We start from the raw sequence: 22,688 nt of genomic DNA, 5'->3' as shown, positions 1-22,688 counted from the left end.
ATTACTGTAGAGATGAAGAAAGAGATCATTGCTAAGTATGAAAGTGGAGTACGTGTCTCCGAGCTGGCCAGGTTGTATAGTAAACCCCAATCAACCATCGCTACTATTGTGGGCAAGAAAACGGCAATCAAGGAAGCTGTTCTTGCCAAAGGTGCAACTGTGTTTTCAAAACAGAGATCACAAGTGATAGAAGATGTTAAGAGACTCTTATTGGTGTGGATAAACGAAAAACAGATAGCAGGAGATAGTATCTCTCAAGCGATCATAAGTGAAAAGGCTAGGAAGTTGCATGAGGATTTAATTAGAAAAATGCCTGCAACTAGTGATGATGTGAGTGAATTTAAGGCCAGCAAAAGTTGGTTTGAGAGATTTAAGAAGTGTAGTGGCATACATAGTGTGATAAGGCATGGTGAGGCTGCCAGTTCGGACCACAAAGCAGCTGAAAAATATGTGCATGAATTCAAGGAGTACATAGACAGTGAAGGATTGAAACCTAAACAAGTGTTTAATTGTGACAAAACAGGCCTGTTTTGGAAGAAAATGAAAAGCAGGACCTACATTACTCAGGAGGAAAAGGCACTCCCAGGACATAAGCCTATGAGAGACAGGCTTACTCTGTTAATGTGTGCCAATGCTAGTGGTGATTGCAAAGTAAATCCTTTATTAGTGTATCACTCTGAAACTCCCAGAGCGTTCAGGCAAAAGAATATCCTCAAGGCTAATTTGTGTGTGTTGTGGAGGGCAAACAGTAAGGCATGGGTCACTAGGGACTTTTTCTATGACTGGTTACACCATGCATTTGCCCCAATGTGAAAAATTACCTAATTGAAAATAAATTAGTCCTTAAGTGCCTCCTGGTGTTAGACAATGCCCCTGGTCATCCTACAGACTTGGCAGAGCGACTTTGTGGGGACATGAGCTTCATTAAGGTGAACTTTTTGCCTCCTAATACCACTCCTCTCCTGCAGCCCATGGACCAGCAGGTTACTGCAAACTTCAAAAAACTGTACACAAAAGCTCTGTTTGAAAGGTGCTTTGTACTGACCTCAGAAACTCAATTGACTCTAAGAGAGTTTTGTAGAGATCACTTTAATATCCTCAATTGTGTAAACCTTATAGGTAAGGCTTGGGAGGAAGTGACTAAGAGGACCTTGAACTCTGCTTGGAAGAAACTGTGGCCAGAATGTGTAGACCAAAGGGATTTTGAAGGGTCTGAGGCTAACCCTGGGAATCCTATGCCAGTTGAGGAATCAATTGTGGCATTGGGGAAGTCCTTGGGGTTGGAGGTTAGTGGGGAGGATGTGGAAGAGTTCGTGGAGGAGGACATTGAAGAACTAACCACTGATGAGCTGCTAGATCAACTTCAACAGCAAGAGGCCACACCTGAGGAAACTGCTTTGGAGGAGGGGAGAGAGAAGTTGAAGAAGCTGCCTACTTCAAAGATTAAGGAAATATGTGCAAAGTGGCTTGAAGTGCAAACCTTCATGGATGAAAATCACCCTCAGACAGCTGTTGCAAGCTGTGCTGGTGACTATTACACTGCCAATGTTGTGAAACACTTTAGGAAAGTCATAAAGGAACAAGAGGTACAGACCTCTATGGACAGATATGTTGTGCGACAGAAGTCCAGTGACTCTGAAGCTGGTCCTAGTGGCATTCAAAGAAGGGAAGTAACCCCGGAAAAGGACTTGCTACCTCAAGTCCTAATGGAAGGGGATTCCCCTTCTAAACACTAAGACCATCAACACTCTCCCCTCCTCCCATCCCATCAATCATCACCAGATCTTCAATAAAAGTAAGTGTCATGTAACTGTGCATGTCTTCTTCAGTTTGTGTGTATTAAAATTAATATTTCATGTGGTAAAAAATTTTTTTTTTCATACTTTTGGGTGCCTGGAACGGATTAATTTGATTTCCATTATTTCTTATGGGGAAAATTAATTCGCATAACATTGAGCTCTCAGGAACGGATTAATATCGTTATGTGGGGGTCCCCTGTATACACTTACAAAAATGCACTTCCATAACTGTTCGAGTTTTGAGCTGTTCGTATCCCGAGGTACCACTGTACTGACAAGTGGACAATAATTCCAACACTCTCCAGAATACTGACTAACAGTGAGAGCACACAAATACTACAGAAAACCAGTGGCCACTGAGGTCTGATCCAGTTGCTGTCTATGAGACTTGTTGGCTTAAGTGATGACAGACACTTTAACAATGGTTTATAAGCAAAAATTATGATAAGCTAATTGTGAAGTCAACAAACTCCTGAAAAGACAGCAAGCAGTAAATTTGAAAGCATGAAAATTAATCCTTTCTGTGTCAGTCTCGCAATATTACAGCTTCAAAGCCAGTGTCAGTCCCATAATACTAAGCCAAAATTCTAGCAATTTCAAATCTTGCAGGAGAAAGCTGGTAGGGTTACATGTGAGAAAATGGGACTGCATGGTCAGTGTGCACAGTATAAAAAGTCCTGCAGCACACAGTACATGAGAAAAACAACTGCAACCATGTTTTTGGTTTAAAACAGAGACTTTGCAGTATACTTTTTGTATAGTATTTATGGTTGTATTCTTGTTTTCTGGGTTTCATTTGACAGAATGGAAGATATGTTACAGAAATAGATATGATTTTCAATGGTTTACAGATAAAAAGTGGCTTGAAATTGAGCTCAGAGTAGCAGAAATGTTAAATTTTTCCTGATGTTCAAGAGTAAACAAATCACGTCATGTTCAATACATGTCAACTGGTGAATCTAATATGCAGACACGTACTGGACAGTGATGTCATTTGTTTACTTTTGAACATCAGCCAAAAATCCAACATTTCCGCTACTTTGAGCTCAATTTCAAGGTACTTTTAGTCCGTAAACCATTCAAAATCATCTCTATTTCTGTAACATGTCTTCCATTATATCAAATGAGACCAAGAAAATGAGAATACAACCATGAATACTATACGAAAATACACCGCAAAGTCGGTGTTTTAAACCAAAAAACATGGTCAGTTTTTTTTTTCTCATTATGCACTGCGTGCTGCAGGATTTTTTTTTTTATACTGTGCACACTGACCCCTCAGATCCATTCTCTCATACGTAGGCCTACCAGCTTTCTTCTGCAAGATTGGAAGCCGCTAGAATTTTGGCATTATATTACAGCACCAACACTGGCTTGCAAGTTGTAATATTACGGCACCGACAGTGAAATGGTTAACAAAGCAGCCATCTCCCAATAAGGCAGAGTGACTCAAAAAAAGAAACACTTTCACTCACTCCATCACTGTCTTGCCCGAGAGGCACTAATACTATGGTTCAAAACTGCAAATATCCCCACCCCTCCTTCAGAGTGCAGGCTGCAGTTTAAGGAATTGTAATTGAAACACTGTTATATAATGTAAGAAAATTATAATTTTTACATTAATAGCTCTATTCCTATATAATATAAACCATACCATGGGTGGGGATAGAACCCAAGATCAGAGCATCATAAAACTCCAGATTGATGCGGGTTCTATTCCCGCCCATGGTATGGCTTGTTTGCAATCGTGTCATTAAGATTTCATGAGTCCTATATAATATCTCAAGACTTCAGTAAATATATGCTATAAGTAATTTTCATATTATTGGCAAGAAAAATACAAAAACTAACATGTTATTTAAAAATTTCTGGTAAAATATATGATATAAATGATACATGCAATACTATACATACTCATAATTTATAAAAAAACGTAAAAATATTATTCTAACATATTTAATAACTTTCCTTTTTTTTTTTTTTACAAATTTATTAAAATTATTACTAAATATATGGAGTGTGCTTATGATTTGTGAACTAAATTAAAACTGTACAAGTAATATGGTTAAATGTTTTGGGCTAGTTACCCTTCTATTTCTTTTTAGTGAAGCCAGTAAGTGTGTGTTGTGTGTGACGAGACACTGTGGACATGCCATCTACGAACTTAGTCTTGAATAACACATTGGCATTGTTGAACATTCCATCCTTCAGTGACACAACGATGAACTGGAAAAGAAAAAAATTTCTAATACTATTTAAAAACTAACACTATTTAAAATATAAGTGCAAAGAGGAGAAAGATACACAAATAACTCGTACGTACGAGAGAGGAGCTTACGACGGCATTTCAGTTTGACTTGGACCATTTACAAAGTCACAGTGTGTGCCTTTTTCTCAGAGTGTGACTGTAAATGGTCCAAGTCGGACCGAACATCATCGTAAGCTTCTCTCTCCTGTGTGCGGGTTATTTATGTATTGTTCCAGTCACGGTATTGTGACTTTGTTCTTTAAGAGAGATATTGAAATCATTGTGTTAGGTTGATTTAAGACAACAGAGCTTCTCTATCCTGTCAGAGTGAATGTCTCATGACATTTTTCTCTTACTACAGTATATCTCTTGGAACATCTGTCTCTACCAGTGTATCTCTTGGAACATCTGTCTCTACCAGTGTATCTCTTGGAACATCTGTCTCTACCAGTGTATCTCTTGGAACATCTGTCTCTACCAGTGTATCTCTTGGAACATCTGTCCCTATCAGTGTATCTCTTGGAATATCTGTCCCCACTATAGTGTATCTCTTGGGACATCTGTCCCCAACCACCAGTGTATCTCCCAGAACATCTCCATTCCACAAATCAGTGTATCTTCCATAGACACACCAGTCTCTTACCACAGTGCATCTCCCATCACACTATCTCTGTCACCCACCACATTATATATCCCAAGAAATAAAATTTTAAAGAATACATTTCTGTTGAGATCATGCAAAAAAAAAAAAAAAAAAAAAAAAAAAAAAAAAAAAAAAAAAAAAAAAAAAAAAAAAAAAAAAAAAAAAAAGGGCCATTAAACCTTTTGTCCTTTTCTCTATTTCTAAATAATATCTAAGATTTCATCAAAACTGTGCTGTAACTTTCACATCTAACAAATTAAATTCCTAATTTCCAAGCAGATGATTACATAATTCTTAAGTGATAAAACGACACAATACGTACGTGTTTCTTTATCCATGCCATGTGTAGGTTGGGTAGCATCTAGGTACAGTACTGCTTTTGTCCAAGTTTTAATTATATACAGTAGAACAAATTCATAAAAAGGAAAATATATGACCGTGTGTGTATGTGATGAGGGTATCAAATGATTTAGATAAAGAAAAATTGGATATCAAATTGGGGAGGAGGAGTATGGAAGAAGTGAATGTTTTCAGATACTTGGGAGTTGACGTGTCGGCGGATGGATTTATGAAGGATGAGGTTAATCATAGAATTGATGAGGGAAAAAAGGTGAGTGGTGCGTTGAGGTATATGTGGAGTCAAAAAACGTTATCTATGGAGGCAAAGAAGGGAATGTATGAAAGTATAGTAGTACCAACACTCTTATATGGATGTGAAGCTTGGGTGGTAAATGCAGCAGCGAGGAGACGGTTGGAGGCAGTGGAGATGTCCTGTCTAAGGGCAATGTGTGGTGTAAATATTATGCAGAAAATTCGGAGTGTGGAAATTAGGAGAAGGTGTGGAGTTAATAAAAGCATTAGTCAGAGGGCAGAAGAGGGGTTGTTGAGGTGGTTTGGTCATTTAGAGAGAATGGATCAAAGTAGAATGACATGGAAAGCATATAAATCTATAGGGGAAGGAAAGAGGGGTAGGGGTCGTCCTCGAAAGGGTTGGAAAGAGGGGGTAAAGGAGGTTTTGTGGGTGAGGGGCTTGGACTTCCAGCAAGCGTGCGTGAGCGTGTTAGATAGGAGTGAATGGAGACGAATGATACTTGGGACCTGACGATCTGTTGGAGTGTGAGCAGGGTAATATTTAGTGAAGGGATTCAGGGAAACCGGTTATTTTCATATAGTCGGACTTGAGTCCTGGAAATGGGAAGTACAATGCCTGCACTTTAAAGGAGGGGTTTGGGATATTGGCAGTTTGGAGGGATATGTTGTGTATCTCTATACATGTATGCTTCTAAACTGTTGTATTCTGAGCACCTCTGCAAAAGCAGTGATAATGTGTGAGTGTGGTGAAAGTGTTGAATGATGATGAAAGTATTTTCTTTTTGGGGATTTTCTTTCTTTTTTTTTTTGGGTCACCCTGCCTCGGTGGGAGACGGCCGACTTGTTGAAAAAAAAAAAAAAAAAAAAAAAAATTGTGTGTATATGAATTGTGTTGACATATTACTATGCGAGTGTGATGTGAGTTATCAACATGTAAATACCAACTTTACCTGTGTATGAAGTGTGTTGACATGTTGCTTATCATCTCATGTGAGTGTGATGCGTGTTCTCAACATGTTAACAATGACCTTGCCTGTGTCTGAAGCGTGTTCTCAAAATTATATTAATGATCAGTAGTCATTCTAAGGGTGGGAAATAGGGCTGCAACCCTCCCATAATTGCCATCAGGCCCCAAAGCCCTCATAATAAAAATAACAACAATTCAAGATAAATCCTCTAGTCCCCATTCCGTCCAGACTGCCACCCATGAGTCCCTCTTATATAAAAATTCTGGAGCCATCCCTCTGATAGTGACCTTACCTGCGAGTGTCTGAAGTGTGTTCGCAACATGTTACCAATGTTCTGCGTATGTGAGAGATCCAAGGCAGCATCTACTTCATCCAGGATGTAAATAGGAGCTGGTTTGAAGAGCAGAAGAGCCAAGATGAGTGAGAGAGCAACCAGGGACCGCTGACCACCACTTAATTCTGTTAAGCTTTCCTTCCATACATCACCAAATGCCACTTTGACCTGTATAAACAAATCAAACAGAAATTATCACTTAAAAGAAAGAATATGAAATCTTAACACAATAAAATTGCAAAACTTAGATAAAAGTGACTGGTATCAATCCTTAATAAAACAACCTAGTGTATTATACAAAAAGGCATAATACTGTGACTGGAACACACAAATAACCCGCACATAGGAGAGGAGAGCTTACAACAACGTTTTGGTCTGACTTGAACCATTTACGAAGTCACACTAACAGAAAGGAGAGAAAGAGGGAGTATATATAGGCCAGCAGACAAGGATGGGACTACCCGTCTTCTGATTCAAGCAATTTTTATATGTCTAACCTCTAAGCCATCAAGAACATCTTGCCCATCTTGAGGCTGGAGCTTGGCCTGGGTCCCAGGAAGAAGCATGCTGAAGATTGAACCAAAATCACGATTAACCTGAAATAAAGACAACAGTTTTGAAATTTTTTAACATAGAAACCAAAAACTACAATATAAAAGACAGTATACCTTAAATACAACAGACTAATAAGGGAGACCGTCCAAGTGTCCATTAAATGAAAATAAAGATAAAAATAAGCAGAAGTAGTAAAGTATTCTACTGTATACTTAATATAGTACTATACACATAATTTACATAGTACAATAATCAATGAAAATATACCTTAAAAAATAATTTACTCAGATTTTGTATGTGATTTCAGAAGTTTGTTTTATAGAGGTATATTACATCGAGAGTTTACTGTATTTAAACATTTCCTTCTTAGCGTTACTCTGCATTCGCAGGAGACTGTTGATGAGGCTAATTTTTTTTTTGTTTACAATACATGAAGCTTAACTCACTACACAAAACTCACCTGCTCCCAGGCCTGTCTTAGTGCTTCCTTCTTCTTCTCGTCCAATTCACGTATTACCTTCTCAATCTTTGCTTTGTCATTCTCCACAATTCGTTTTTTTCTCATTAAGTCATTATACTGTGAAAACAATTAAAATGATGATTATTATTATTATTATTATTATTAACACACTGGCCGATTCCCACCAAGGCAGGGTGGCCCGAAAAAGAAAAACTTTCACCATCATTCACTCCATCACTGTCTTGCCAGAAGGGTGCTTTACACTACAGTTTTTAAACTGCAACATTAACACCCCTCCTTCAGAGTGCAGGCACTGTACTTCCCATCTCCAGGACTCAAGTCCGGCCTGCCGGTTTCCCTGAACCCCTTCATAAATGTTACTTTGCTCACACTCCAACAGCACGTCAAGTATTAAAAACCATTTGTCTCCATTCACTCCTATCAAACACGCTCACACATGCCTGCTGGAAGTCCAAGCCCCTCGCACACAAAACCTCCTTTACCCCCTCCCTCCAACCTTTCCTAGGCCGACCCCTACCCCGCCTTCCCTCCACTACAGACTGATACACTCTTGAAATGATGATAAGTGTTATTAATAGTTTATCTGTTGGAACAACACTACTATCAGTGGTACTATTACTGTAGTTTAATTTACTGACTACTAGTAGTTCCAGACAATATAAGGCAATCTAATGTATACCACTAATAATCTACACAAATAACTTGCACATAGGAGAAAGAAACTTATGATGTTTTGGTCCAACTTCGATCATTAACTAGACCTGTTGGACCGAAACGTCATGTATTTCTGTCTCCTTTATGCAGGTTATTTGTGTATTCCAGTCACGGTGTTGTGCCTTTTTGTTCTTCACTGATAATCTCTTCATAACATTAGCAAACATTGGAGCTTAATAAGGCATGTAATACAAAATGACTGAATACAGTGGTACCCCGAGTTTCGGCCATACTTCATTCAAGAATTCTGAGTGCCGTTACCGAACAAATTTGTTCCCATAAGAAATAATGTAAATTAGATTAGTCCGTTTCAGACCCCCAAAAATACACTTACAAAAGCACTTACAATAATATACTTACATAACTGTTCGAGTTGGGAGCTGTACGAAACTTGGGGTACCACTGTGTATCAGTTTTGAGCCAGACAGTGTTGCTTCAGGTACAGAGTAATCATCACACAAGAAAAATTAAACATGCAGACGATGCAATGATACAACAGAGATCTTGATCAGTAACCACTCTTGCTTATACAGTAATATACTTTATGTATGCACTTATAACTATTTACAAACATGATGAAGAATTAAACACTTTTGCAACATTGCAGAATCTTTATTGTGCAAACATTTCATTAACAAGTGGCTTTCTCAGTCTGGTGGAAGACGAGGAGTTTGAGGAAATCAGTCCCTCAGCCTGGAATCAATGTTTCCAGTCCATCAATCATGAGATTGATAGACTGAAAACATTAACTTTTCAATCATGATTGATTGAAAAGTACTACTTTTCTCATGATTGATGGACTGAACACATTGACTCCAGGCTGAGGGACTAATAACTTCAATCTCCTTTTCCTCTTCCACCATTCATCTCTACTGGACTGAGGAAGTCGCTTGTTGGCAAAATCTTTCCACTATAAAGATTCCCAAATGTTACAAGTGTCTAATTCTTCAACTTGTTGCTTTTCTAACCCATTTACATACATTTTACAAACATAATTCTATGCCTGCTACAACCTCACATGTATATACAGTGGACCCCCGCATAACGATTACCTCCGAATGTGACCAATTATGTAAGTGTATTTATGTAAGTGCGTTTGTATGTGTATGTTTGGGGGTCTGAAATGGACTAATCTACTTCACAATATTTCTTATGGGAACAAATTCGGTCAGTACTGGCACCTGAACATACTTCTGGAGTGAAAAAATATCGTTAACCGGGGGTCCACTGTACTCTAAAAATGTGTATTTGAAAGAGGACAAAAACTAGGCACTAGTAAATGTAATACTATTCCTTCCCCTTTCATAGATTTTTTTCTAAGCTGGAGTTTTATTTATTCTAAAGCTTAATCTCCTATTGTTCAGGATTTTTGGTGGTTGTATGTACAGTGAGCAGGATAATATTTTGTGAAGGGATTTAGGAAAACTGGTTAGCCGGACTTGAGTCCTGGAGGTGGGAAGTACAGTACCTACACTTTAAAAGGAATATTTTGGAATACTGACTGTTTGGAATGACTGAACTGTCATATCTGGGCACCTCTGCAAAGATAGTGATTATGTGTGAATGATGGTGAAAGCATTTCTTTTTTGGGTCACCCTGTCTCAGTGGGAGACAGTCGATGTGTTGAAAAAAAAAAATGTACAGTATATAAGAAACATTACCTGTTCTTCAGCTTTTCCCAACATGTTCATGGCTCGCATGTTAACATTTTTGGATAGTTTGGCTTTGAGCTCTTCCAGCTTGGAGATCTTGCGTCCAGCTTCCACAGGATCATTTGCAGCAAAATCATAACCAGTGTTGGGCTGACCAAAGAATTTACGATCCTCTGATATCCATTCATGCTCTGATAGCATTTGAGCAACCTGACATGTAAAGATAACATGCAAAGTTATTTTAAAACTATAAGAAAAGCCAGAAGTAAAATGTATATTAAGGTCATTATACAGAGAACAAAGCAGCTTACAAATAAAAAGAAAAAAAGAACCAACATGATTTAGATATAGAAATTAGAACTGCAGTTTTGTTAAAATATTTATTAAAAATTCTGAAACAAAATAGTAATATGCAAGCATCTGTGTGACTAGTTAATGTTCCAAGTCAACCTGAAATGTTGTCACAAGACTCAAGAAATCGTAATGACACGATTGCAAATAAACCATACCCCCGGCCGGGATTGAACCCGCGGGCTGGAGTTTTGAGACTCTATGACCACGGGTTCAATCCCGGCCGGGGGTATGGTTTATGTTGTCACAAGTTTCTGTGTGGTATGTGCAGCTTATTTGTGTACTGTTGCAGTCTTGGTATTGTGCCTTTCTCTTCTTCAACTGTAATCTGATAGTACATTACCTGGAGTTTATCTGGAGAGAGTTCCGGGGGGTCAATGCCCCAGCGGCCTGGTCTGTGACCAGGCCTCCTGGTGGATCAGAGCCTGATCAACCAGGCTGTTGCTGCTGGCTGCACGCAAACCAACGTACAAGCCACAGCCTGGCTGGTCAGGAACCGACTTTAGGTGCTTGTCCACTGCCAGCTTGAAGACTGCCAGGGGTCTGTTGGTAATCCCCCTTATGTATGCTGGGAGGCAGTTGAACAGTCTTGGGCCCCTGACACTTATTGTATGGTCTCTTAATGTGCTAGTGACACCCCTGCTTTTCATTTGGGGGATGTTGCATCGTCTGACAAGTCTTTTGCTTTCGTAGTGAGTGATTTTCGTGTGCAAGTTCGGTACTAGTCCCTCTAGGATTTTCCAGGTGTATATAATCATGTATCTCTCCCGCCTGCGTTCCAGGGAATACAGTTTTAGGAACCTCAAGCGCTCCCAGTAATTGAGGTGTTTTATCTCCGTTATGTGAGCCGTGAAGGTTCTCTGTACATTTTCTAGGTCAGCAATTTCACCTGCCTTGAAAGGTGCTGTTAGTGTGCAGCAATATTCCAGCCTAGATAGAACAAGTGACCTGAAGAGTGTCATCATGGGCTTGGCCTCCCTAGTTTTGAAGGTTCTCATTATCCATCCTGTCATTTTTCTAGCAGATGCGATTGATACAATGTTATGGTCCTTGAAGGTGAGATCCTCCGACATGATCACTCCCAGGTCTTTGACGTTGGTGTTTTGCTCTATTTTGTGGCCAGAATTTGTTTTGTACTCTGATGAAGATTTAATTTCCTCGTGTTTACCATATCTGAGTAATTGAAATTTCTCATCGTTGAACTTCATATTGTTTTCTGCAGCCCACTGAAAGATTCGGTTGATGTCCGCCTGGAGCCTTCCAGTGTCTGCAATGGAAGACACTGTCATGCAGATTCGGGTGTCATCTGCAAAGGAAGACACGGTGCTGTGGCTGACATCCTTGTCTATGTCGGATATGAGGATGAGGAACAAGATGGGAGCGAGTACTGTGCCTTGTGGAACAGAGCTTTTCACCATAGCTGTCTCGGACTTTACTCTGTTGACGACTACTCTCTGTGTTCTGTTAGTGAGGAAATTATAGATCCATCGACCGACTTTTCCTGTTATTCCTTTAGCACGCATTTTGTGCGCTATTACGCCATGGTCACACTTGTCGAAGGCTTTTGCAAAGTCTGTATATATTACATCTGCATTCTTTTTATCTTCTAGTGCATTTAGGACCTTCTCGTAGTGATCCAATAGTTGAGACAGACAGGAGCGACCTGTTCTAAACCCATGTTGCCCTGGGTTGTGTAACTGATGGGTTTCTAGATGGGTGGTGATCTTGCTTCTTAGGACCCTTTCAAAGATTTTTATGATATGGGATGTTAGTGCTATCGGTCTGTAGTTCTTTGCTGTTGCTTTACTGCCCCCTTTGTGGAGTGGGGCTATGTCTGTTGTTTTTAGTAACTGGGACGACCCCCATGTCCATGCTCCCTCTCCATAGGATGGAAAAGGCTCGTGATAGGGGCTTCTTGCAGTTCTTGATGAACACGGAGTTCCATGAGTCTGGCCCTGGGGCAGAGTGCATGGGTATGTCATTTATCGCCTGTTCGAAGTCATTTGGTGTCAGGATAACATTGGATAGGCTTGTGTTAACCAAATTTTGTGGCTCTCTCATAAAAAATTCATTTTGATCTTCAACTCTCAGTCTGGTTAGTGGCTTGCTAAAAACTGAGTCATATTGGGACTTGAGTATCTCACTCATTTCCTTGCTGTCATTTGTGTAGGACCCATCTTGTTTAAGTAGGGGCCCAATACAGTGGACCCCCGCATAACGATTACCTCTGAATGCGACCAATTATGTAAGTGTATTTATTTAAGTGCGTTTGTACGTGTATGTTTGGGGGTCTGAAATGGACTAATCTACTTCACAATATTTCTTATGGGAACAAATTCGGTCAGTACTGGCACCTGAACATACTTCTGGAGTGAAAAAATATCGTTAACCGGGGGTCCACTGTACTGGATGTTGTTCTCGACTTTGATTTGGCATAGGAGAAGAAATACTTTGGGTTTCTTTCAATTTCATTTATGGCTTTTAGTTCTTCCTGCGATTCCTGACTCCTATAAGATTCCTTTAGCTTGAGTTCGATGCTTGCTATTTCTCTGACCAGTGTCTCCCTACGCATTTCAGATATATTGACCTCTTTTACCCGCTCTGTTATTCTTTTCCGTCGCCTGTAAAGGGAGCGCCTGTCTCTTTCTATTTTACATCTACTCCTCCTTTTTCTTAGAGGAATAAGCCTTGTGCATACATTGAGTGCCACCAAGTTAATCTGTTCTAGGCATAAGTTGGGGTCTGTGTTGCTTAGTATATCTTCCCAGCTTATATCGGTTAGGACTTGGTTTACTTGGTCCCACTTTATGTTTTTGTTATTGAAGTTGAATTTGGTGAATGATCCCTCGTGACTAGTCTCATTATGTCGGTCTGGGGCTCCACGCATACATATCTGAACCTTAATTATGTTGTGATCTGAGTATATTGTTTTGATATGGTGACATTTCTTATCAGATCATCATTGTTAGTGAAGATGAGGTCTAGTGTATTCTCCAGTCTAGTAGACTCTATTATTTGCTGGTTTAAATTGAATTTTGTGCAGAGATTTAAAAGCTCGTGTGAGTGAGTTTTCATCAGAGCTGCCTCCTGGTGTTATTACTGCAACAATATTATTTGCTATATTCCTCCATTTTAGGTGCCTTAAGTTGAAATCCCCCAGGAGCAAGATGTTGGGTGCAGGAGCTGGAAGATTTTCCAGACAGTGGTCAATTTTTAACAGCTGTTCCTGGAATTGCTGGGATGTTGCATCCGGAGGCTTGTAGACTACCACAATGACTAGGTTTTGGTTCTCGACCTTTACTGCTAAAACTTCCACTATATCATTTGAGGCATTTAGCAGTTCTGTGCAAACAAGTGACTCTGCAATGTACAGGCCAACCCCCCCCTTTTGCCTGTTCACTCTGTCACATCTGTATAGGTTGTAACCTGGGATCCATATTTCGTTGTCCAAGTGATCCTTTATGTGGGTCTCAGTGAAAGCCGCGAACATTGCCTTTGCCTCTGCAAGCAGTCCACGGATGAAAGGTATTTTGTTGTTTGTTGCTGGCTTTAGACCCTGTATATTTGCAAAGAAGAATGTCATCGGACTGGTGGTATTGTTGGTACTGGGGGGGGATTTTTTTCCGGCATTAACACTGCTACTCAAATTATTACTATTATTTCTTTTATTATCACACTGGCCGTTTCCCACCAAGGCAGGGTGGCCCACCAAGGCAGGGTGGTCCACCAAGGCAGGGTGGTCCACCAGGGCAGGGTGGCCCAGCAAGGCAGGGTGGTCCACCAAGGCAGGGTGGTCCACCAAGGCAGGGTGGTCCACCAAGGCAGGGTGGTCCACCAAGGCAGGGTGGTCCACCAAGGCAGGGTGGCCCACCAAGGAAGGGTGGCCCACCAAGGCAGGGTGGTCCACCAAGGCAGGGTGGCCCACCAAGGCAGGGTGGTTCACCAAGGCAGGGTGGCCCAAAAAATAAAAACTTTCACCATCATTCACTCCATCACTGTCTTGCCAGAAGGCTGCTTTACACTACAGTTACAAAACCACAACATTAACACCCCTCCTTCAGAGTGCGACACTGTACTTCTCATCTCCAGGACTCTAAGTCCGGCCTGCCGGTTTCCCTGAACCCCTTCATAAATGTTACCCTGCTCACACTATTATTTTTTTTTTTTTTTTTTTTCAACAAGTTGGTCGTCTCCCACCGAGGCAGGGTGACCCAAAAAAGAAAGAAAATCCCCAAAAAGAAAATACTTTCATCATCATTCAACACTTTCACCACACTCACACATTATCACTGCTTTTGCAGAGGTGCTCAGAATACAACAGTTTAGAAGCATATACGTATAAAGATACACAACATATCCCTCCAAACTGCCAATATCCCAAACCCCTCCTTTAAAGTGCAGGCATTGTACTTCCCATTTCCAGGACTCAAGTCCGACTATAAGAAAATAACCGGTTTCCCTGAATCCCTTCACTAAATATTACCCTGCTCACACTCCAACAGATCGTCAGGTCCCAAGTATCATTCGTCTCCATTCACTCCTCTCTAACACGCTCATGCACGCTTGCTGGAAGTCCAAGCCCCTCGCCCACAAAACCTCCTTTACCCCCTCTTTCCAACCCTTTCGAGGACGACCCCTACCCCTCTTTCCTTCCCCTATAGATTTATATGCTTTCCATGTCATTCTACTTTGATCCATTCTCTCTAAATGACCAAACCACCTTAACAACCCCTCTTCTGCCCTCTGACTAATGCTTTTATTAACTCCACACCTTCTCCTAATTTCCACACTCCGAATTTTCTGCATAATATTTACATCACACATTGCCCTTAGACAGGACATCTCCACTGCCTCCAACCGTCTCCTCGCTGCTGCATTTACCACCCAAGCTTCACATCCATATAAGAGTGTTGGTACTACTATACTTTCATACATTCCCTTCTTTGCCTCCATAGATAACGTTTTTTGACTCCACATATACCTCAACGCACCACTCACCTTTTTTCCCTCATCAATTCTATGATTAACCTCATCCTTCATAAATCCATCCGCCGACACGTCAACTCCCAAGTATCTGAAAACATTCACTTCTTCCATACTCCTCCTCCCCAATTTGATATCCAATTTTTCTTTATCTAAATCATTTGATACCCTCATCACCTTACTCTTTTCTATGTTCACTTTCAACTTTCTACCTTTACACACTTTCTCAAACTCATCCACTAACCTTTGCAATTTTTCTTTAGAATCTCCCATAAGCACAGTATCATCAGCAAAAAGTAACTGTGTCAATTCCCATTTTGAATTTGATTCCCCATAATTTAATCCCACCCCTCTCCCGAACACCCTAGCATTTACTTCTTTTACAACCCCATCTATAAATATATTAAACAACCATGGTGACATTACACATCCCTGTCTAAGACCTACTTTTACCGGGAAGTATTCTCCCTCTCTTCTACACACCCTAACCTGAGCCTCACTATCCTCATAAAAGCTCTTTACAGCATTTAGTAACTTACCACCTATTCCATAAACTTGCAACATCTGCCACATTGCTCCTCTATCCACTCTATCATATGCCTTTTCTAAATCCATAAATGCAATAAAAACTTCCCTACCTTTATCTAAATACTGTTCACATATATGCTTCAATGTAAACACTTGATCTACACATCCCCTACCCACTCTGAAGCCTCCTTGCTCATCCGCAATTCTACATTCTGTCTTACCTCTAATTCTTTCAATTATAACTCTACCGTATACTTTTCCTGGTATACTCAGTAAACTTATTCCTCTATAATTTTTACAATAAAGGTAGTAGGTTGGTAGACAGCAACCACCCAGGGAAGTACTACCGTCCTGCCAGATGACTGTGAAACAAAAACCTGTAACTGTTTTGCATGATGGTAGGATTGCTGGTTTCTTTTTCTGTCTCATAAACACGCTAAGATAACAGGGATATCTTGCTACTCCTACTTACACTTTGGTCACACTTCACAGACACGCACATGCATATATATATATACATACATCTAGGTTTTTCTCCTTTTTCTAAATAGCTCTTGTTCTTTTTATTTCTTCTATTGTCCATGGGGAAGTGGAAAAGAATCTTTCCTCCGTAAGCCATGCGTGTCGTATGAGGCGACTAAAATGCCGGGAGCAATGGGCTAGTAACCCCTTCTCCTGTATACAATTACTAAAAAAGAGAAGAAGAAAAACTTTATAAAACTGGGTTGCTTAAATGTGCGTGGATGTAGTGCGGATGACAAGAAACAGATGATTGCTGATGTTATGAATGAAAAGAAGTTGGATGTCCTGGCCCTAAGCGAAACAAAGCTGAAGGGGGTAGGAGAGTTTCAGTGGGGGGAAATAAATGGGATTAAATCTGGAGTATCTGAGAGAGTTAGAGCAAAGGAAGGGGTAGCAGTAATGTTAAATGATCAGTTATGGAAGGAGAAAAGAGAATATGAATGTGTAAATTCAAGAATTATGTGGATTAAAGTAAAGGTTGGATGCGAGAAGTGGGTCATAATAAGCGTGTATGCACCTGGAGAAGAGAGGAATGCAGAGGAGAGAGAGAGATTTTGGGAGATGTTAAGTGAATGTATAGGAGCCTTTGAACCAAGTGAGAGAGTAATTGTGGTAGGGGACTTGAATGCTAAAGTAGGAGAAACTTTTAGAGAGGGTGTGGTAGGTAAGTTTGGGGTGCCAGGTGTAAATGATAATGGGAGCCCTTTGATTGAACTTTGTATAGAAAGGGGTTTAGTTATAGGTAATACATATTTTAAGAAAAAGAGGATAAATAAGTATACACGATATGATGTAGGGCGAAATGACAGTAGTTTGTTGGATTATGTATTGGTAGATAAAAGACTGTTGAGTAGACTTCAGGATGTACATGTTTATAGAGGGGCCACAGATATATCAGATCACTTTCTAGTTGTAGCTACACTGAGAGTAAAAGGTAGATGGGATACAAGGAGAATAGAAGCATCAGGGAAGAGAGAGGTGAAGGTTTATAAACTAAAAGAGGAGGCAGTTAGGGTAAGATATAAACAGCTATTGGAGGATAGATGGGCTAATGAGAGCATAGGCAATGGGGTCGAAGAGGTATGGGGTAGGTTTAAAAATGTAGTGTTAGAGTGTTCAGCAGAAGTTTGTGGTTACAGGAAAGTGGGTGCAGGAGGGAAGAGGAGCGATTGGTGGAATGATGATGTAAAGAGAGTAGTAAGGGAGAAAAAGTTAGCATATGAGAAGTTTTTACAAAGTAGAAGTGATGCAAGGAGGGAAGAGTATATGGAGAAAAAGAGAGAAGTTAAGAGAGTGGTGAAGCAATGTAAAAAGAGAGCAAATGAGAGAGTGGGTGAGATGTTATCAACAAATTTTGTTGAAAATAAGAAAAAGTTTTGGAGTGAGATTAACAAGTTAAGAAAGCCTAGAGAACAAATGGATTTGTCAGTTAAAAATAGGAGAGGAGAGTTATTAAATGGAGAGGTAGAGGTATTGGGAAGATGGAAGGAATATTTTGAGGAATTGTTAAATGTTGATGAAGATAGGGAAGCTGTGATTTCGTGTATAGGGCAAGGAGGAATAACATCTTGTAGGAGTGAGGAAGAGCCAGTTGTGAGTGTGGGGGAAGTTCGTGAGGCAGTAGGTAAAATGAAAGGGGGTAAGGCAGCCGGGATTGATGGGATAAAGATAGAAATGTTAAAAGCAGGTGGGGATATAGTTTTGGAGTGGTTGGTGCAATTATTTAATAAATGTATGGAAGAGGGTAAGGTACCTAGGGATTGGCAGAGAGCATGCATAGTTCCTTTGTATAAAGGCAAAGGGGATAAAAGAGAGTGCAAAAATTATAGGGGGATAAGTCTGTTGAGTGTACCTGGTAAAGTGTATGGTAGAGTTATAATTGAAAGAATTAAGAGTAAGACGGAGAATAGGATAGCAGATGAACAAGGAGGCTTTAGGAAAGGTAGGGGGTGTGTGGACCAGGTGTTTACAGTGAAACATATAAGTGAACAGTATTTAGATAAGGCTAAAGAGGTCTTTGTGGCATTTATGGATTTGGAAAAGGCGTATGACAGGGTGGATAGGGGGGCAATGTGGCAGATGTTGCAAGTGTATGGTGTAGGAGGTAGGTTACTGAAAGCAGTGAAGAGTTTTTACGAGGATAGTGAGGCTCAAGTTAGAGTATGTAGGAAAGAGGGAAATTTTTTCCCAGTAAAAGTAGGCCTTAGACAAGGATGTGTGATGTCACCGTGGTTGTTTAATATATTTATAGATGGGGTTGTAAGAGAAGTAAATGCGAGGGTCTTGGCAAGAGGCGTGGAGTTAAAAGATAAAGAATCACACACAAAGTGGGAGTTGTCACAGCTGCTCTTTGCCGATGACACTGTGCTCTTGGGAGATTCTGAAGAGAAGTTGCAGAGATTGGTGGATGAATTTGGTAGGGTGTGCAAAAGAAGAAAATTAAAGGTGAATACAGGAAAGAGTAAGGTTATGAGGATAACAAAAAGATTAGGTGATGAAAGATTGAATATCAGATTGGAGGGAGAGAGTATGGAGGAGGTGAACGTATTCAGATATTTGGGAGTGGACGTGTCAGCGGATGGGTCTATGAAAGATGAGGTGAATCATAGAATTGATGAGGGAAAAAGAGTGAGTGGTGCACTTAGGAGTCTGTGGAGACAAAGAACTTTGTCCTTGGAGGCAAAGAGGGGAATGTATGAGAGTATAGTTTTACCAACGCTCTTATATGGGTGTGAAGCGTGGGTGATGAATGTTGCAGCGAGGAGAAGGCTGGAGGCAGTGGAGATGTCATGTCTGAGGGCAATGTGTGGTGTGAATATAATGCAGAGAATTCGTAGTTTGGAAGTTAGGAGGAGGTGCGGGATTACCAAAACTGTTGTCCAGAGGGCTGAGGAAGGGTTGTTGAGGTGGTTCGGACATGTAGAGAGAATGGAGCGAAACAGAATGACTTCAAGAGTGTATCAGTCTGTAGTGGAAGGAAGGCGGGGTAGGGGTCGGCCTAGGAAGGGTTGGAGGGAGGGGGTAAAGGAGGTTTTGTGTGCGAGGGGCTTGGACTTCCAGCAGGCATGCGTGAGCGTGTTTGATAGGAGTGAATGGAGACAAATGGTTTTTAATACTTGACGTGCTGTTGGAGTGTGAGCAAAGTAACATTTATGAAGGGATTCAGGGAAACCGGCAGGCCGGACTTGAGTCCTGGAGATGGGAAGTACAGTGCCTGCACTCTGAAGGAGGGGTGTTAATGTTGCAGTTTAAAAACTGTAGTGTAAAGCACCCTTCTGGCAAGACAGTGATGGAGTGAATGATGGTGAAAGTTTTTCTTTTTCGGGCCACCCTGCCTTGGTGGGAATCGGCCGGTGTGATAATAAAAAAATAATAATAAAAAATTTTTACAATCTCTTTTGTCCCCTTTCCCTTTATATAAAGGGACTATACATGCTCTCCGCCAATCCCTAGGTACCTTCCCCTCTTTCATACATTTATTAAACAAAAGTACCAACCACTCCAACACTATATCCCCCCCTGCTTTTAACATTTCTGTCATGATCCCATCAGTTCCAGCTGCTTTACCCCGTTTCATTCTACGTAATGCCTCACGTACCTCCACCACACTTACATTCTGCTCTTCTTCACTCCTAAATGATGGTATACCTCCCTGGCCAGTGCATGAAATTACCGCCTCCCTTTCTTCCTCAACATTTAAAAGTTCCTCAAAATATTCTCGCCATCTACCTAATACCTCCCTCTCCCCATCTACTAACTCCCCTACTCTGTTTTTAACTGACAAATCCATACTTTCCCTAGGCTTTCTTAACTTGTTTAACTCACTCCAAATTTTTTTCTTATTTTCATTAAAATTTCTTGACAGTGCCTCTCCCACTCTTTCATCTGCTCTCCTTTTGCACTCTCTCACCACTCTCTTCACCTTTCTTTTACTCTCCATATACTCTGCTCTTCTTATAACACTTCTGCTTTGTAAAAACCTCTTGTAAGCTACCTTTTTCTCTTTTATCACACCCTTTACTTCATCATTCCACCAATCACTCCTCTTTCCTCCTGCCCCCACCCTCCTATAACCACAAACTTCTGCCCCACATTCTAATACTGCATTTTTAAAACTATTCCAACCCTCTTCAACCCCCCCACTACTCATCTTTGCACTAGCCCACCTTTCTGCCAATAGTCGCTTATATCTCGCCCGAACTTCCTCCTCCCTTAGTTTATACACTTTCACCTCCCTCTTACTTGTTGTTGCCACCTTCCTCTTTTCCCATCTACCTCTTACTCTAACTGTAGCTACAACTAAATAATGATCTGATATATCAGTTGCCCCTCTATAAACATGTACATCCTGGAGCCTACCCATCAACCTTTTATCCACCAATACATAATCTAATAAACTACTTTCATTACGTGCTACATCATACCTTGTATATTTATTTATCCTCTTTTTCATAAAATATGTATTACTTATTACCAAATTTCTTTCTACACACAGCTCAATTAAAGGCTCCCCATTTACATATACCCCTGGCACCCCAAATTTACCTACTACTCCCTCCATAACATTTTTACCCACTTTAGCATTGAAATCCCCAACCACCATTACTCTCACACTTGATTCAACACTCCCCACGCATTCACTCAACATTTCCCAGAATCTCTCTCTCTCCTCTACACTTCTCTCTTCTCCAGGTGCATATACGCTTACTATAACCCACTTTTCACATCCAATCTTTATTTTACTCCACATAATCCTTGAATTTATGCATTTGTAGTCCCTCTTTTCCTGCCATAGCTTATCCTTCAACATTATTGCTACTCCTTCTTTAGCTCTAACTCTATTTGAAACCCCTGACCTAATCCCATTTATTCCTCTCCATTGAAACTCTCCCACCCCCTTCAGCTTTGTTTCACTTAAAGCCAGGACATCCAGTTTCTTCTCATTCATAACATCCACAATCATCTCTTTCTTATCATTTGCACAACATCCACGCACATTCAGACTTCCCACTTTGACAATTTTCTTCTTCTTATTCTTTTTAGTAATCTTTACAGGAAAAGGGGTTACTAGCCCATTGTTCCCGGCATTTTAGTTGACTTTTACAACACGCATGGCTTACGGAGGAAAGATTCTTATTCCACTTCCCCATGGATATAAAAGGAAAAGTAATAAGACCAAGAACTATTAAGATAAAATCAAAGAAAACTCAGATGAGTGTGTATAAATAAACATGTACATGTATGTGTAGTGTGACCTAAGTGTAAGTAGAAGAAGTAGCAAGACGTACCTGTAATCTTGCATATTTATGAGACAGACAAAAGACACCAGCAATCCTACCATCATGTAAAACAATTACAGGCTTTCGTTTTACACTCACTTGGCAGGACGGTAGTACCTCCCTGGGTGGTTGCTGTCTACCAACCTACTACCTACACTATTATTATTATTATTATTATTACTGTTTGGTGTTATCTAAACTGTCTTATCTGGGCACCTCTACAAAGAAAATGATTGTGTGAATGATGGTGAAAGATTTTTTTTTTGGGGAGGGGGGGGGTCACCCTGCCTTGGTGGGAGACGGCCGACAAGTTGAAAAAAAAAAAATCATGTGGGAGCACTAAACCCACAGGGATTATACAGCAGATGTTGAAGGGAATGGAAGGCATTCAGGCTTATTTCAGAGAACTGGAGCATAGATCCAATCCCCTACATCAAGAGGCCCTCACCAGCATCAAAGAATCTCCCTTGAGGGGATTACTACTTGAAATACGTATACTATACAGTAAACACACAAATAAATGTTTTATGATGCTTTTCATTTAAATAGTGGGAAAGGAGTAATTTGTTTCAACAATTGGGCTTATCCAAACAAATTTTTTTTTTTTTTTTAATTTAGTAATTTATACAGGAGAAGGGGTTACTGGTCCCTTGATCCCAGCATTTTAGTCGCCTCTGACAACATGAATGGCTTATGGAGGAAGAATTCTTTTCCATTTCCCCATGGAGATAAGAGGAAATAGAGAACAAAAACTATAAAGAAAATAGGAGAAAGCCCAGGTTGAGGTTCCTAAACCTGTATTCCCTGGAATGCAGGCGGGAGAGATACATGATTATATACACCTGGAAAATCCTAGAGGGACTAGTACCGAACTTGCACACGAAAATCACTCACTACGAAAGCAAAAGACTTGGCAGACGATGCACCATCCCCCCACTGAAAAGCAGGGGTGTCACTAGCACGTTAAGAGACCATACAATAAGTGTCAGGGGCCCGAGACTGTTCAACTGCCTCCCAGCACACATAAGGGGGATTACCAA

General features: G+C 40.4%; 1 protein-coding gene across 2 annotated transcripts in view; it reads right to left on the bottom strand.

Moving 5' to 3' along the window:
- Positions 1-3,386: 3,386 nt before the first annotated feature.
- The window catches only part of SMC2 (structural maintenance of chromosomes 2), a 103,198-nt gene continuing 83,896 nt past the window's right edge, over positions 3,387-22,688 (bottom strand). For both annotated transcript variants that reach the window (XM_070079628.1, XM_070079629.1), the window contains exons 20-24: positions 9,995-10,195; positions 7,599-7,715; positions 7,081-7,179; positions 6,542-6,751; positions 3,387-4,025 (exon numbers count right to left, since the gene is read on the bottom strand). In XM_070079628.1, the coding sequence (XP_069935729.1) occupies positions 3,891-4,025; positions 6,542-6,751; positions 7,081-7,179; positions 7,599-7,715; positions 9,995-10,195 (762 nt within the window). In that variant the 3' untranslated portion in view covers positions 3,387-3,890. The remainder of the gene's footprint in view (positions 4,026-6,541; positions 6,752-7,080; positions 7,180-7,598; positions 7,716-9,994; positions 10,196-22,688) is intronic.

The sequence above is a fragment of the Cherax quadricarinatus genome, chromosome 100 (assembly GCF_038502225.1).
Source record: "Cherax quadricarinatus isolate ZL_2023a chromosome 100, ASM3850222v1, whole genome shotgun sequence".
Taxonomy (NCBI): Eukaryota; Metazoa; Arthropoda; class Malacostraca; order Decapoda; family Parastacidae; genus Cherax; species Cherax quadricarinatus.
The sequence above is the reverse complement of the archived record's forward strand: the minus strand, read 5'-3'. Positions and strand labels throughout refer to the sequence as shown.